Raw genomic sequence first — 17,078 nt, 5'->3', positions numbered from 1 at the left:
AGCACACACAAAAGACTAAGGATCCCTACCACACAGAGTCCAACTTCATACCCCTTTTAGAGAACACGTCACAGAGCTAGCACAACATTTCTTTAATGATCATAAGACAGCTCTTTCACACAGATCCAGTTAAACTTACTAAGTTTGGGTACAGGTTGTGTATCCCAAAACTGGTATTTACGTTTGGCAGCCTCATCAATATTCTTTGCTGGGCCTTGGCATGCAGAGAGCAGCTCCATTGCTCTCTGGATGTCTTGAAGCTTCTGCATTGGAATGGCTGGGTTCTGCACAAATAGATAAACAGAACAAGAAGCTTATTGAGTACATTTACTTCATGAATAGCTGTACAAACATATTAATTTCTTTTACTGTTACCTATTCTCACAGGCACTCTTCTCATCATGGTTAGTTTAGGTACAATGTTTGTAGACAGGAGGGTGGAAAAAAGTTAGGTGGGCAACAGGTAAACAAAACAGTTGTCAGCAGTACTTGCATTTAACCAAGAAACATCAACATTTTTAACACAAATACAGCAGCATTAAGACAGGATACTGTATCACAATAAAAAATGCCTCTTATAGTCCCTGTTCCCCTGGTAAAACACAGTAAAATACCAAAAAAGGGTCAGTTTAGGTATTTAACAATAAAGGTACCATTGGTACACATGGAGTTTTTTGATCACTCTGAGTATATGTAACAGGAATAAGAATTTTTCCTGCAAAGGACAGTACAGCGGAATAATGGTAACAGGCCTCTAAATCTAAAGGGATTTTTCCCTCTCTCTTTTTAAATCTCTTTGTTTTGTTATCTTCCTAGTGGTAAGTCCTGTTCTGAGGCATACCAACAGCATGCTTGTGCTCAGGTTTCCCCAGACTGCAGTGCAATAATGCATCTGAAAGAAGTCTCAAATGTACTGGAAAATTGTAAGCAATTCTGCACTGAGATTTCAAGCCAGACTGTTCGGTTTTGGTTTTGTTTTTTTTTTTTTTTAACTGAATGGCAAAGGACTACTATTTCCATATTTCACTTTCTTTCTAGGATTCATACATTGAAAAACCACCATAGAATAAATGTAATAATGAAGGTAAAGCTTAATTTGGATGATCAGCCTCTGGTATCCTCAATCACAAAAAGAGCAAAACTTTGTGCCTGGAGCTCAAGCAGCCCATCATTTACTATTTATAATAAACACTTTTATTATCTAAATTAATGAAACAAAATACCTAATGTTTAAGTATTGCAAATTTCACCTTAAACACCTGTCAGCTGAGTAATTATGTGAATTAAACATGTGAATTAACATGTTTATACACTTTAGAACAACACTGTTGCAGCCTAAAAAGCCTACCTTTTTTCTGGATTAGATAACAGAGGCATAAGTTACTAATGCCACTAGATAAATTCTGAAATCTCATCAGTACATCATGAAATCATACATAAATGCTGACACATGGTAATTTATTCTGTATATTTATTTAAAGTCTATAATATCTCTTCTACATTAAAAAAGCAGAAAATCTAAAAAAAAAAGTTCGTAAGAAAGATCTTGCTAACATAGCAATAAGTAAGAAATTAATGTTCAGGTACTAAATAGACCATGGGTAGGGATATCAGGAGGAATTCCTTTCACTTCAAAACACTCAGAGATTGGCCTGACTAAGAAGTTTACTTTTAACACTTTTTGTTTTCCTTCAATAGAAAGCAAGGAAAACCTACACAGAACTTCACATTTTAATAGAAAAACAAAAACCAGCTCTTTTGTTTAATTTCAGTTTAGGGCAAATATCTCTTCACAGCACAAGACAGCCCTGTTGTACAACAGGGCTGAGGTAGGAAATGGTGGTTTTGCCTCAGTTTTGTTGATGACCTCAGGCCTTGGATGTCCCTGTGCACTGCAGCAGTCTGAGAGAAAGCTGGGGACTGTTGAGCAAACTAATCATGCATAGGTCCCTGAAAACAGACCAAATGCATGTAAGGATGCTAAGGGAGCTGGCTGATGTTAGTGCAACTAACATCTATTAAGTTTAAAATAGGAATTGGTGGAAGTTTCCTATAAATGGATAAAGGGGAATGTCATACCCATTTCCAAGAATGCAAGGGGGAGGACTCAGGGGTCAACACTGTTTAATGATCCGGACTTGACAAAGAGTACTTTCTCTGCAAGTGCACAGATGATACCTAGAAGAAGAATTTCTAGAATTGTTGATATGCTGAACCACAGAGCAGCTATTCAAAGCTACTGACAAGCTGGAAAAAGAAACTTAATCAAGTTTGACAAAGGCAAATACAAAGTCCTCCAGCTGGGATAGAAAAAACCCATGCAAAGGCAGAGGCCAGCATGGACTGGCTAAGAAGCAGCTTGCAGAAAAGAATTTGGAGGTTCAGGTGAGCAGAGACTGGACATGAGCCAGCAGATTGCTGGCCAGCAAAGGACAGCTGCATACTAGGTAGTACCAGCAAGACTGGCCAGGAAGTCTTCCCCTTCATCTGGCATCCCTGAGGTCACATCTTACAGTCTGGGGTTCTCCATTACAAGGAGAAGGAGAACATTGACAGACTGTTACGAGTTCTCTGGAGGGCACCAAGATAAATGGGGGCTGAGGCACATCACACGCAAGGAGAAGAGGATGAGAGACCTTGGTTTGTACAGCCTTAAAAATAGAAAGTTGAGGGAGTAGGAGAAATCTTATTCCTGCCTAATGGGAGGGTATAAAGAAAGCTGAGCCAAATCTTTTCAGAGGAACAGAGTGATAGGACAAGAAACAAAGGAGACAAATTGCAAACCAGCAAAATCCATTTAGATATAAGGAATAACTTTTTTTTTTTTAACTGAAAACTGTAGTCAAACACTGGAATAAGTTACCTACAAAGATTGTGAAGTCTCCATCCTTGGACACCAAGCAACCTGATATAGGCCTGAGCAACCTGATCTAGCTGGACTTGCTCTAAGCAGCAGGTTGGTCAAATTTCCTTCAGATGTCCCTTCCAATCTATTGTTCTGTGACTAGGCTGTGTAGGCCACCAGTGGCTACAATAATGACTGATGAGACTGCAGATATGGCAAGGTTTCTTTGTGTCAGTGTGGACAGCCTACATCACTGGAACTTGTAATAGGGAGAGATGGAAGTCTTGTGAGATGGGCAGTGAAGTCTCCTCAAAGTCACTGTAAGCATACAATGCTAACAATCCTCTACTGCTATAATTGCACTCACACCAGAGTTCAAAAGTCTCCTATCACTACCATCACATTTGAGGAAGACAGAAGCCAAGGAGACTCACTGTTCTGCTTTACTCATCTCCACACTGACAGATCTGTTCACAAACTCACATGACCTCCAAATACTTTTTCAAAATCCTTTTCAATGAGCCCCACTGAGTTCTGCCTGATGATCTTGCATATAGTCTCTTAGAGGTAAGGTCAGCAATGTCATTCTCCTCTAAAATATATTCTTTTCAACCAAGAGCAAGCAAACACTAGAAGCCTGTTTTCTGTATTAAATTTCATACAGCACATGAATAAAAAATTTAAGTATTACTTGAGTAGCAGACAAAATAAATATACTTTTCCACACAGATCCAGATCAGCAGTCTAAGATGCTTTCAAAAAATCTGTAACAGAATAGTTGTCTAAGACAGACCTGCAACACAGCAGAGAAGGCAAAATAACCCCCCAGGCAATGTTGATGCATTTGTAACTAGAGAAAAGTGAAAGCCATAAAAGAAGAGTAAAGTGGTTTAGCTGCCTAGAGCTTGAAAGAAAATCTTATATAAGACCTTTTTCTTTATGCCAATAAAATAGAAACTTTTCTGAGATTACTAATGAACCAATTAAACTTGTGTCAGTAAAATAATCATGAACAGTGCCACTCTAAGCACACAACTTGGAACAAGAGTAGCCTTCCACATTTGCACCACCCATCACATCAGAGAAATGGTGGGCAACACTGCAAGGTGCAGGAGTAAAATCTTGCACACAAATGCAAAAAACTATGAAGTAGATTTCTTTTAATGCAATTAGAGGCAACACATGGAACAATAACCTTGGTCAGCAGAAAATCAACGAACTCATAGGATACTATAGCAATTAACTATGCCTTTATGTTAACACAAAAATTTACCTCATGTCAGTTGTAAGAGAGTGAGTTACTTGTGCATCCTTTGCCAACAGCCTTCCTGTATTAGCAGTTCATGCCATGTGTTACAGAAAGGCAGTATCAAAACATGTGGCAAAGTACTTAAGATCTCTCTACACATTATAAAGTGTCCCCTGTGCCAAATGTGCCCATGCAAAGCAATCAGGGTAACATGGAAAAGATCTAAAGGGACAACACAAAAATCTATCACTATCCTAATGAGCCAGAACACAATCTTTTTCCCCTAAAATTAGTTGGTAGCCCCAATGTACTTGCCAAATCTTATAGGACAAAGATTCCTGTTGGTACAATTGTCCACAATAATCAGATAAAGCAAATATAACTACCTCAATATGCTCAACAGTACATAAACTTTCTTAGTTTTACAAACTTTAGTTCTTGCACTCAGATTTCTCTTGGGATAAAAGCTGTATGCTAAAAAGGCACCACACCATGTTATTCACTGCTCATTCAGAACACGATAGACAAAAGCACACACAGACAATGCTATTTTATCAGAAAATCCACAAGGACTGTACATTCCCACAAGCAATTTTGCATTCTTAATTATAGTGGAGGCCTTTCTGAAAGCAAAATGTTTCTTCAGCCTTTATCTCCATGTTTAAGATTACTGCATTTAATGTACAAATACATGCTGCTTGCTTGCCCTAAAGAGACTCTGGTTAGCACAGCAGCCCCACCTTCCCTCCTGCTGCTGCTGCTGAGAGAGCTTCATGCTGCACAAGTGACCAAAACTGCACTAAGCCAAGTCGGATGGTGGCTAAAAACTAAAGGCAATTCATCAAATGCAAAATCTATTTATTTTTATACATCACAGATGATGATTCTATGCAATGAGGCTGTCACTAGCCCAAGCTCTAACTGCTCAAAGAGAAAGACAAAACTCCTCTGCCTTTCTCACAGTACACCACCGTGGTGGTGATGGCACCTCTGAAAACACCAGGTCTTGGCTTGCTTCTCTCTGTTCAGGACAGGAACCATTTGCTTAATTTTCACACACTAAGACAGAACTACCAACTCACTTCAACAACAAGTGACATGCAAATTAAAATTAAATTAGAAAGCACGCACAAATTAAAACAGAACCAGGCTCTCACTTTTGAAGGTTGTTGAATTTTAATTTCCTGGGAGTCAGATGCAGAATCTGATTTGGTGCCTCCAGAATTTGGTTTCTCCTTTTTTCTCTTCTGCTTCTTTTTCTTCTTCTTCGCTCCCAAATCCCCTCCAGGACTTCTGCCAGAGATGCAAAGAATGTGCAATAAGAAAAATCAATACCACTGAGCCTTAAATTTAAAAAAAGTTAAATATGGAAAAGCCAGCATTTTGATATGAAAAATCTAACAGTGCTTTGAATGTAAAGAAAAGGCAGCAGAAAAAAAGCAAGGAAGTGGGGAACTGAGAGAGTTGATGAAAAACTTCCTGCAAGTGCTGTCTCATTTGTTTTATACTCTGACACTAGCACATCCAGGCATTTTGACATACTCATGTTAAATTGTGACACTACATAGAAACCAGTGCTCTTCTCCAGACTATTATCCAGCACAAAAACAAAAAGACCAAATTCAACAGTTCAGAGGAACACAAGAAAGTATGGGAACCGAGGAAATTAACCTCCTTGGAAACTCAGTAACTATTAGTGTCCCAACACTTTTTCTCCTTCATGCTCAACCATAAGACACATCTGAATTTGAGAAGAATCCAGATGAAACATTCTGTTTTCTGGAAATTTTGTTCCTAACTTAAGCTGCAATGAAAGTCTTGCTGAAATCCCAGTAAGAGACAATATAAAACTAACCAAATATTTGTGCTTTAAAACAATAAGCACAATGGGGTCAACTTAGTTAAAAAGCCTCAGCAACAAAGTAAAAATTGCACTTGAGGATTCTGATATATTTTGACTATTGATAACTTAAGTTATTCTTAAAGGAGATTTTTATTTAAAAGATAATCAAGATATAGAATCAAGATTAGATCAGAATTTGCAAAGTGTGGGATGTGTTAGCAACTCTCAGACAGAACAAAAATACGGAGGCAATGAGTCAATTAACACTAAACTGTCTTCAAGAGGCTAATCTCTCAGTAAAACCATATGCACATAATGGAACTGAAGACAGATATCAGAGTTTGGGGGCCTTGGGTTTTTTTCACTGGAAAAGAAAAAAAGTCAATGCAACAAACAAATGTTTCTTTTAATCCTGGAGGGGGAAAAACCCCATGTATCATACTGACAAACAAAAAGAAAGAAAACTCAGAAGAACATAACTGAAGTTATAAGGATCAACATATTTGCAAGGGATATATTATTTGCTGTAACATGCTCACTTTCAAGATTATGATGACAAGTCTTAGCATCTATACCTTGCCTGAGCTGGTATTGTCGAGTAAACACCCTCCCTCCAGTTGGGAGGCCCAAAGCCTGCAATTAACCAAACAATGCAACTAAGCAAAGACTGATTTTTGTGAGATCCTTACTGTACTTTAGAATAGTCTGAAGTGCAAGATCAATCTCAAGAAGTTCATAACATTCAAGCTTACACTGAGTTATGCTCCCAATGAAAGTGTTGTAAATGCCACAGCCTCTAGAACAGGACCAAGCTGCTACTCAATGGACAACAGTAGAGCAGACCAAATACACTGGAGACATAAGAGAGTTTGAAGCACTTACTAGAAGGCTGCAGAAACAAAAGATGGACTTGTGTAAGTGACTCAGGGAGAACATCTTTTGTTGCAGAATAAGCATACTGCCGGATCACCTACGTGATCCACAATGAATCACAATTTCATTGAATCACAGCACTAAGGCTGGAAAACTCCTTTAAGATCATTGAGCCCAGCATTAACCCAAGTCCACCACTAAACTACATCACTCAGTGCCACATCTACACGTTTTCAATACCCCCAAGGATGCTGACTCTGCCACTTCCCTGGGGAGCCTTTACCAATACTCAACAATCCCTTTAGTGAAGAGATTTTTCATCACATCCAGTCTAAATCTCCCCTGATATAAGTTGAGGCCATCTTCTCTCGTCCTGTCATTTGTTACCTGGGAGAAGAGGCTGACCCTCACTTGGCTAAAACCTCCTTTCAGGGAGTTGTAGAGAGAAGTAAGATCCCCCCTGAACCTCCTTTTCTCCAGGCTAAACAACCCCACTTCCCTCAGCCACTCCTCACAGGACTTATTATTCAGCCCCTTCACCAGCTTTGGTGCCCTTCTCTGGATATGCTCCAGCTCCAGTTTTGAGGCTAGGGAAGGGCTCAAAACAGATTTAAGGTGTGGCTTCACCAGTCCAAGTACAAGGGTACGATCACTGTCCTGGTCCTGCTGGCCACACTCTGTCTGACACAAGCCAGGATGCCATTAGCTTCCTTGGCCACCTGGGCAGCACAGTATCATTTAAAAGAATAAAATGTAAATCTATCTGAAGGCCTATATACCAAGCTGATATTTTGTACAGAATTTAAACACAGAACGGAGCCAAAAGACTAGCAAGTAGTTATAAATACAAAGCAGTAAAACCTCAACATGTGTTTGAGGACTTCACCACCTCTATCTGGCAAAACTGAGATAAAAATACCAGGGGAAGTGATTTCACCTTTGCTGGGATTCATTTAAGGAAGTCTTTTTTTTACTTTCTGCAACTGTCCACAAACTTGTCTTTCCGTGTAGCACCTCACATACAGCAAACAAATGATGCCTCTGTGTCTCTGAGCTGGCTCCCAAGGGTTTGTGTGCTGAACACCAGGCTATTTGGAGTTTCAGCAAACACTGCTCTTAACAGACACCTTGAGCAGGCACTGAGCCCCAAACTGCACCAGTGCAACTCACTTCTCTTCTTGTCTTTCAGGATGATCCAGTGTCACATACACCACAGGGGAATTTTGCTCACTAGGATTACCTGAGAGTCAATGTTTTATTTAGTTTGGTGAAATAATGAACAATTGAGCTAAAAAAAAAAGTTTGGCAGCTCTGGAGAAAAATCAGCTTTGCCAAGCTTTACTAATGTTATCCCCAGTCAAAACGTACTTTTGCCAGGACAATCATAGTTTGTACTTTGACCAATTCAAGACCTTTTTCATTTGGAAATGTATAGTCTTCAGCAGAGAAAGAAGGAAGACAGAAGTAAACTATGTAAAATATATGTGGCATTTAAAAATACACTACTAGTTTTTAAATTTTTTTAATGTTCCAAAATCCCAGTCCTTGGTTTCTGACCTTCAGGTTTAAATCTTTCACACTGTTGCAAAACAAATACTGGTATCTTTGTCTGACAGGTTATCCAGGGATCATTCTGAGCAGTTATTTATGCAGTCTCCTGCTTGGGTCAGTTTATTTTTTACTGTTACAGTCCACACAGTGTAAAAAGAGGATTTAAATAGAGTTCTACTCATCCTACTATTTAGGCACGCCTGCAACCCAGATATTTGGCAGCAGGCAGCACACAGAAACTTCTACTCAGTAAACAGGTTTGTCCAACACAAGTTACAACCAGAGATACCAATGAAATCAGGGCAGAAGCAGAACAAAAACATCTCAGGATTTGTTGTCCTTCTCATGCTCTGCCTTGAAAAGAACAGAAAGGCTCTAAAACTGGGAGTGAGAATGGCTGGGAAGGGAGGAACTTGGTTGCTCAACTTGTAGCAATTATGCTGGACTTGACAGCACAAAGGATACGCAAAGGTAACAAGATTGAAACCAAGGGCTCCTATTAAAAGCTTTTTTCTGACATTCTTGTTTGTTTGCTGACTAAGATCTGAATTCTGCTCTGTCTGGTCAGATACATCTATATGACCACACATTGAATTATATCTCACACGTAGAGGCTGGGAGGAAAAAAGTTTCCCATTTTTATGAAAGTTGACCTTCAAGCATGAAATCTCTTTTTCCAAACTACTCTGCACCTGTAAAATGACACAACTCTGAGCTCAGGTCCTATGTGGGAAGCAGAAAACCAATACAGAGCTCAGGGTGCTGCCATGACAAGTTGGCAGGTCAGGAAACACGACCTTTTCACACATCAGATCAACACATCTGCCCCAGTGCAGCCGGCACACAGACCACAACATATTATACAAAGAAAACCATTCAATGTTAGACTTCTGGAAGATTTTGACTATCTCAGTCTAGTGGAGACACACTTATAGCAGGAGAACTTTAATGACAGGAGGGCAAGTCTGTACACTGAGGTTCAGCTATATGTAAGTACAGGCACAGTCTAAGATATTTTTAACTGCACCCACAATAACAATTTTGTCAGTCTGATGAATAAGAAAAAGGTGAGGCCAGCATAAAAGGGACATGCAAATCAAAATTCAGTTGAGCAGGAGAAGGGTCAAAAGACCTCATTCTCCCCCAAAATGACTTCACCTTGCCCCAGAAACAGGCTGTGGATAGGACTGCGAGATAGTCATTTAGGCCTACAGATTTATGATTTTGTCTGCAAGTCACAAATGCAAGCCCATGATCCCACCCACATACCTTTCCACTTATGTACACACATCTGGTGTTTTGCATAGATGTGGGAAAAAATACTTTTGCTTCTCCCTGCATGTGGTGGTGTTTTGGTTGGATTGGGTTTTTTTAAACTGAAAAATAGGAATACTTATTGCATTTGGGAAGAAGTGTGGCAAGGGTGGAGGAACTTACTTTAGGAGGCTCAGAGCAAATTAATAGAAAAGCTGAGACAGAAAAATCCAGAGGAGCATGACAATTATCCTGTTCAGGTGGTCAAAATGTTTTGGTTCCCTTAGTTTGAGATTATCTTTCTCACTGACTAATTGTCACCATTATTTTAATTTCCTTTTTGAACACTAAATTCTGCTTTAGCAGAAACAGACTTTTGTAATGTCAACATCTGTTTTATGTTACACGGAATGGTAATTTTAAGTTAGCAATTTCTCAAATTTAAAACCAAACATGTACTTCAGATGTTTATTTTTAAACTGCAAAGGCCTGTGTGGGGTTCTTCCCTTCACAGTACTTCTCTCTCTGTAAGTGAGGTTGCAAAGCTGCATTTCTGAAGATGTTACACAGATCTTTTTGATCACAAAAATCAGGTCTCATGTATATGGGTAAGACTTCAGAAAATTTTGAAGCAGTATTATTTATACTAGGGCTGTCATTGGTTCATAAAGATGGAGGTTTAGGTGCAAAGGGCTTTCTCATTGCTGTAAAAAACCACCACTCCAAGACAATATAGCAAGGTCTTGACCAGAAGGGCCTATGCCCTTCAAATTCCACTTACTAACAAACTGTCAGTACAAAGAACCTCTCTGCACGAAGATTTCATTTGTATACATTTCAATACTTGAGAATGCAAGGTTTTTAGCATGAAAACCTAGCAGCAATACTTTAAACCCTAACCCAAGAGTATTCCTCAGATCTGCATGTTTCCTCTGCCTCACCCTCCAAGTCTGTAATCTGTACTCCGAGCCGTAAAACCCACCTGCTAAAACCAAGCACTGCTTCCACAACCCTAAAAATATTTGCTTCTTTTTTAAATCTAGAAGTAGTATTCATTATAAAGTTGGCCTTTTTTAACAATAATTACAGGGGTATACTACTAAAACATTCAAAGCAAATAATTTGTGAGTGCTGGGGGAGTTGTTTAAAGGTCATACCTTTTTCTCATGTGTTTACTAAATGTTTTATGCCCAAGGCCTTTCTGGCAGTGAACATAAGGAGCTATTTAGAATGCGAGAGACCTTATAAGGCTGGACTTAGCAGGGTGGATCCAGGTGCAACATTTTTTTCTACATACACAATAACAAAGATATTTTGTAAATCACACTTTATTACAACACAGAACAAATACAGCATAATGCGTCTAGCAGGAGCAAACTACAGAACAGGAAAACAGCAATGAGTCACACAACATACATAATCCTGCCTCTAAAAAACAGGAGCAGAATCAGAGGACAAAGACATTTTCACAGTTAAGAGCTACAAAATGGTTATTTTCTGCTGCACTCATTCAGTGCTCAAGCACAAAAAAATCCTGCAAATTTAAAACAAAACAAAACAAAAAAGTCATATGTATCTAAAAATCACGCTTTCCTGTGGGGAATATTCTAAGGACTTGTTTTCAAATGTCAAGAAACATCTTGAAAATAACTTAATTTACATGGCAATCCAGTAGAGACTGACACACAATATTCTGCCTCTTTCTAAAAAAGTGCAGGTTAAAATAGAATGAGATTAAATACTGATCAGCACTAATGGAGACCACACAGAATTTAGCAAGTCAGTTGACACAGTCATAGTCTCAAGTAGTTGGACTGCTCATAAATTGCTTAAGCATATAAAACCTAATCTAAAAGCTTGAAGCAAGCTTTAAAGTTACCTCAAGAATTAATACACAATGACAGGGAGAAAACAGAGAATAATTAATTAGGCTCCTATTACTATAGGTTAATCTCTCAGATCAAGAGTAGATCTTGCATGCTCCACTGTGAGATTTTTCCTTTCATCTGCTGGAATTTGTTTGAGTATTTCAGCCTCCAGACAAAGAGCAGCAAACAAGATTTTTCAAAGATTACAGGAAAATAAAGTAATTCAAGAGTCAATATGAGACTTCATGCAGCAGATACTAATACTTAAGAGGCTTTTTCTACTGGAATGATCTACCACTCATTTAACTAAACTTACTAAAAAACACTCATTAAAATACACCTGGGATATTCAACAGACAGGTTTTGGGTAGAAGACGATGCAGGCTGCAGCTGGTGTCCCTTAGAGAGCAGTGAGACACGTGTTGGAGTAGAGCAGCAAGCTGTGACTCAGAGCACACCGAAGTGCAATTCTTTGTTCCCTGGTTGCTCCTTACACACTGCACTCGCTGTCACAGCAGCCCCAGCACAGCCACGCACAGAGGGCAGCTACAGCCCGGGCAGGCACACAGACAGACAGACAGGAGAGGAAACTGAAGTAGGAATACAATCCAAATGAATTCTGGAGAGGCATTACCTGAATCAAACCTGAATCTGGCTATCATTACATGAATCACTACCTGAATCATTACGTGGCTAATCATTACCTGAATAATTACCTGGCTATTAAACAATCCCAACTAGGATGCCAGGTCGGTTCCTATGAAGAACAATAAATAACAACTCTCTGCTCTTAGTACTTTAGTTTCACGTATTTGGGAATCACCAACTGTGACATACTTACTGAAGCAAATGTAACAAAAGCCCCAAAATAACAAACCACTATTTTGTCCCTTTTAATATCCCAGATTTATATTACTGTAATTATTTCTAACGTGATTATTTTAGTGTGTGTGCCATTATCTCAATGACAGAGCATCAAAGTTTTCCCCTTCCTGCCTTCTAGACAAGTCAGCCTTTCAAAGTCCCTTAGATTTTTCTTGCCACATTCAAGAGTGTTGTCAACCAAATCCCAGAAGCAGAAGACAGCAAACAGCGTACATCCTCAAACATCAGTCACCTACAGAAAAGCTCTCAAGCAGATCAATCACAAATTCACGAGGAAGATATTTGTGTAGCACTGTATAGATTAACCTAGTTCTATTTTAGGTTACTCCAGCCACTCCAGGCTGCGACAACAAAGCGCCTTCTCTGCAATCACGTTTTTAACCCCTCAAAAAAGAGAAAAAAATAAAATTAAATGAAGCCGACTTTTGAAACATATTCCTCCCACTCCCCCGCCCCAAAAGCATTCAGAGCAAGGTAGAACCTTGGCACCTCGTGCCTGAACGCAGTCATACTGCAGGCAGCCCAGCACCGGTCGGGTGGCAGGGGCCGCAGCGATGCTGGCTGCCTCTCCCATCAGCTCCCCAGGCAACTGAAACACCGCCTGATCCTCAGCGTGGGAAGATCTGAGACGCGAGATTAGTGGAGAAGGAACTACAACCAGACAACAGCGTCTGCCCCGGCTACTGCCGTGCTAAAACACGCGCTCTGCTCTCCACAGCGTGTGGATCTGGAGGTAACATCTCCGGGAGGACAATGGCTGAGGAGGAGTGTCGGCAGGACAGGCTGACACGGACGATGCCCGGAGCGGAGCGCGGCCGCAGGGAGCGGGCGGTGGCTGTGGGTGCGGATGGGCGCGGGACGGCCCGCGGAAGCCGCTCAGCCGGAACCACCGGGAGGACACGGGGGCATCTCCCCGCTGCAGGGGACTTCCTGACGGCCAGAAATACGCAGAAACGCCCCCAAGCCCTAAAAGCGCCAACAACAAGGCAGGATTTACCCTCGCTTATACGGCGCGATTTTAAGGCCGGTGTCCGGCGGGTAAGTGCCAGCCCCGCCGCCCCCTCACCTCGGGCCGGGCCGGGCCGGGCCCGGGCTCCCGCCTCTCCCCTTGCGGGCAGAAGGGCGCGGGGCTCCGGGCCGGGCGGCAGGGCCGTTCCACGCCCGCATGCTGCGGCGGGAGGCGGCCCGGGCTGGGGCCGCTCGGCAGCCCGGCGCAGGCGCCGCGGATGAGCCGGGCCGGGCCAGGCCGGGCCGCGCAGGCCGCCCGCCAGCGGGCAGGAGCGCCCAGCACACCCGCGCCGCCGAGGGACCGCGCCGGGCATCAGGGGAGCCCGGCCCGGGCACCTCCAGCCCGGCCTCTGCCGCGGTGGAGGACACGGAGCTGCCTCCCCGAGCCACGCGCGCTCCCCAAGCGCGCCCCTACCCCTTGGCGTGCTCGGTCTCCTCCTCATTGTCGCCGTCTATGCCGCAGGTGTCCTGGTCATCCAGCTCCAGGCTCTGCTGGCTGGCCGCGGACTCGCTGTCCTCCGCCATCACGGGGGAAGGAGGGAGGGAAGGGGCGGGGGAGCCTGTGAAAGAACCGGGGCGCACGGGCAGACGCGGTCCGGAGCAGCTCCCTCTAGCTGCGGTCCTTCCCCGCGCCAAAACCGGGGAACGAGGAGGCGGCGGCCGCCGGGGCTGCCCGGCCGCTCCCGCCACCCCGCGGGGACCGGGGCGGGGCCGGGCGGAGAGCGCTCCATGCCCGGCCCGGCCCTGCCCGGCCCAGCCCGGTGCACTGGGGCGGTGCGCTCCGGGGCCCGGCCCTACATGGGCCCCGTCATGCCGACCTCCGCGCTGCTTCGCCGGCCCTCTGCGGCCTGGGGATCCCGTCCGTGGGCGCTGCCCCCAGAGCCGCGGGAGAGCCGAGCGCGGCGCCGGCGGGTCCGTCCCCGGAGCCCCTCGGGCTGGGCCTGCAGCCGCCGGGCCTGGGCAGCTCCAACACGCGTCCTGCCGGCTTGCCGCGTTTCCTTCTCACGCCATAAACAGTCGGACGCCCAAGTTGTTTTCATAGGTCTCCTTAGAGCTTTAGTAGTGACTCTTGGTGTGCTACTAGACATAGACAAAATACCCAGCTGCTTGTCGCAACAAATTGGAAGAAAGGAAGAGAGAAAAGCAAATGTATTACTTCAGATCTAGCTGTGCCTTGCTGCTCCCACTAATGTCAGCCACCAAAGAACAGGGCAGTGTCTAGGGCACCCACCACACCACCATAAATCTCAGCTTTCTGGCTCCTTCCCCATTCTACCTTCCAGGTTCTGTCTCTCCCCAGTTCTCCATAAGAGAGGCAGTCATGGGTCTGTCATGGCTACACAAAATTAACCTGGTCTACAATTCAGAGATGCTTTTGAGCCACCTCAGATGCATGTATGAGCATAGGTCCAGATGCACAAATGGACTTTGCCAGTCCTGTGTTTGACTTTTTCCTAGCTGGCTCCAAGAGGAAACTCCAGGACTCAAAATGAAGTTCTATGAACAAAAATTGCTGCTGGTGGAGGCTGCTGAGGCCACTAGGGCAATCCCAGCACTGTGGCTGGAGGGCACTCGCAGCACTTGCTCTTTTCCCAAAGCCTTTAGTATTTCTACAAGCTCCATGCTAGAAAACCTGGAATTGAATGGTAATGATTTATACCCAGGAAAGCAAATAAAGAGCAACTTGTCTTAAGTATTTGAACTGTCACGATTTTTAGGGTCATATCAAGCTTTCTGAATGAGATCTAGAATTTCTGAGTGCTTGGTTTGACAGTGCTGCCAAACACCACATTAAAACATAAGAATAGGGTGCATCAGTTGTAATTTCCCCTTATCTTTGCACCCGTGAAAGCAATTTAATGTGAGGAAGCTATTGCTTCTGCACTATTTAAGGTTTGATCTGGATTACTTTTTACCCTTTTTGATTTGAGGTGGCATCATATTTTGCTGTGTCATGTATTGCAGGTGATATGTCAAGTAAAAGATCTTGCTGCCCAAACAGAAGAAAGCTAAATGTCCTTCCATCTGAGCACTAGCCTGGGGCCACCCTTCGTCCCACTGCACTTGGTCCTTTACAACTTGTGAGTTGCCACAAGAACTTGCGATTCAAATGCATGAAATGGAATCTGTAATTTACACTTGGCCAAGTATGACCTCCCAGTGTCAAGCCCATTGCTGTAGTTTAGAGGGAAATGTTTCTATCATGTCACTCCACTTTGAAATGATCTTTAGGAGTAAACCTTCATTCAGTTGTAATGCATAGGAAAGAAAGGAAATCTCAAAACAAAGGCACAATACCCAATAGTTTTCAATAACAAAAAGTAAAGTTTTCCTGTAGCCTGGAGAGAAGTTAATCCAGTGATTATGAATTATTTTTCCCCCTCATAATAACGTGTAAGAGGAAGTGAAGATCAGTAGGTCAATGACTAAAGAGCTGTATTGAATCACTGTGTTGGAGCAGCTGTAGATTTCACTGTCTTCTTTCCTTTATCGCAATTTTCCTCACTTCATTGAGATGAATGGAGTACAGGAGGCCTGGATCCTGACTCTTCCTGCATTTCCTATTGTCACTTAAAGAGGCAGTATGAATTTCTCCCAGCAAGCTGCCCTGCTAGGCATTCTCCCTGGAAGGGGGACTGGAGCTGCAGAATGGCTGCTATTCTGCACTTTGTAGCATGTGTGAAGTGAAGAATAACCTTAAGCATAGTGCAGTTGATATCCTGAGATTATTATCCAGGTTTGACCATTGCAAGGTCAAAGCACAGCACTGGATTGTGCTTTGCATTTCATAAAAATGTAAATTTTGCTTTTACAAGTAAAATGTAAAAGAGAATGAGAAGTTCACCAAAAGTGAGAGTCAAGCACCTGTTCTGCACTGTGGATTTTTGAGGTAGCTTTGCATTTCTGAAATTATGAGACATATTCCCAGAGCATTTAAATTCACTCTGCAGACACTGTTCAGCAGTTACACTACTTGATAGATGCTGGCTATCACATGTATAGTTGTCTTCTGAAAATAGAGCAGCAAGGTGAAAAAATGTATCTTCGAATTTCATGACCCCAGATGGTCAGCTACAGAGAGTTACTGAGTATGAAACATCAGGACAGCAAGCAGCAAGCGTGGCACCTGCAGTGCCCGAAAAGGCTCCCTGTGGGCATCTGTACTTCCAACATCTCTGCTGTTCCATGTGGGTATATCCAGGAAGCCCCCAAAATGCTGCACACCAGTACTGCAGACACAACACACAGACTCACACCAGTCTAAGCAGACCACCAAAAACCATCAGAAATGTTTAAACTTAAGCAGGTAAAGAGCTGGTGTTTGTAAAATGCAAACTTACTGGTTTTAATTGATTAAAAAGACCTCTTCCTAGATGTACAGGGAAGATAAAAGGAAAAGCCTTTTATTTTATGAAGATTGAAAAGAAGAAAGCACAGTCATTTTGCACAAAAGCTGAAAAATTATTAACAAAGGAAAATAGACTTCCTTTGCAGGAGATACACTTCACTTAATACTAAATGGCATATCATGAAATCAATTAAAATATTTGCAGCATCTCATGAAGTCTTCATCAGTTGGGTATTTTCATAGGTCTCCTTAGAGCTTTAGTAGTGACTCTTGGTGTGCTACTAGACATAGACAAAATACCCAGCTATGGCAACAAATTGGAAGTAACTAAGAGAGAAAAGCAAATAAATTAC

At 42.6% G+C, this 17,078-nt stretch overlaps 1 protein-coding gene across 1 annotated transcript in view; it reads right to left on the bottom strand.

The window, feature by feature from the left end:
* NMT2 (N-myristoyltransferase 2) overlaps positions 1-14,025 on the bottom strand; it is a 35,450-nt gene extending 21,425 nt beyond the window's left edge. Inside the window, exons 1-3 of the mRNA XM_066552816.1 lie at positions 13,792-14,025; positions 5,252-5,387; positions 140-284 (exon numbers count right to left, since the gene is read on the bottom strand). Of these exons, the coding sequence (XP_066408913.1) occupies positions 140-284; positions 5,252-5,387; positions 13,792-13,901 (391 nt within the window). The 5' untranslated portion in view covers positions 13,902-14,025. The remainder of the gene's footprint in view (positions 1-139; positions 285-5,251; positions 5,388-13,791) is intronic.
* Between the last annotated feature and the right edge of the window lie 3,053 nt (positions 14,026-17,078).

Source organism: Molothrus aeneus, chromosome 1 (genome assembly GCF_037042795.1).
Source record: "Molothrus aeneus isolate 106 chromosome 1, BPBGC_Maene_1.0, whole genome shotgun sequence".
Taxonomy (NCBI): domain Eukaryota; kingdom Metazoa; phylum Chordata; class Aves; order Passeriformes; family Icteridae; genus Molothrus; species Molothrus aeneus.
Note: the sequence above shows the minus strand (reverse complement) of the source record. Positions and strands in the feature narration are given on the sequence as shown.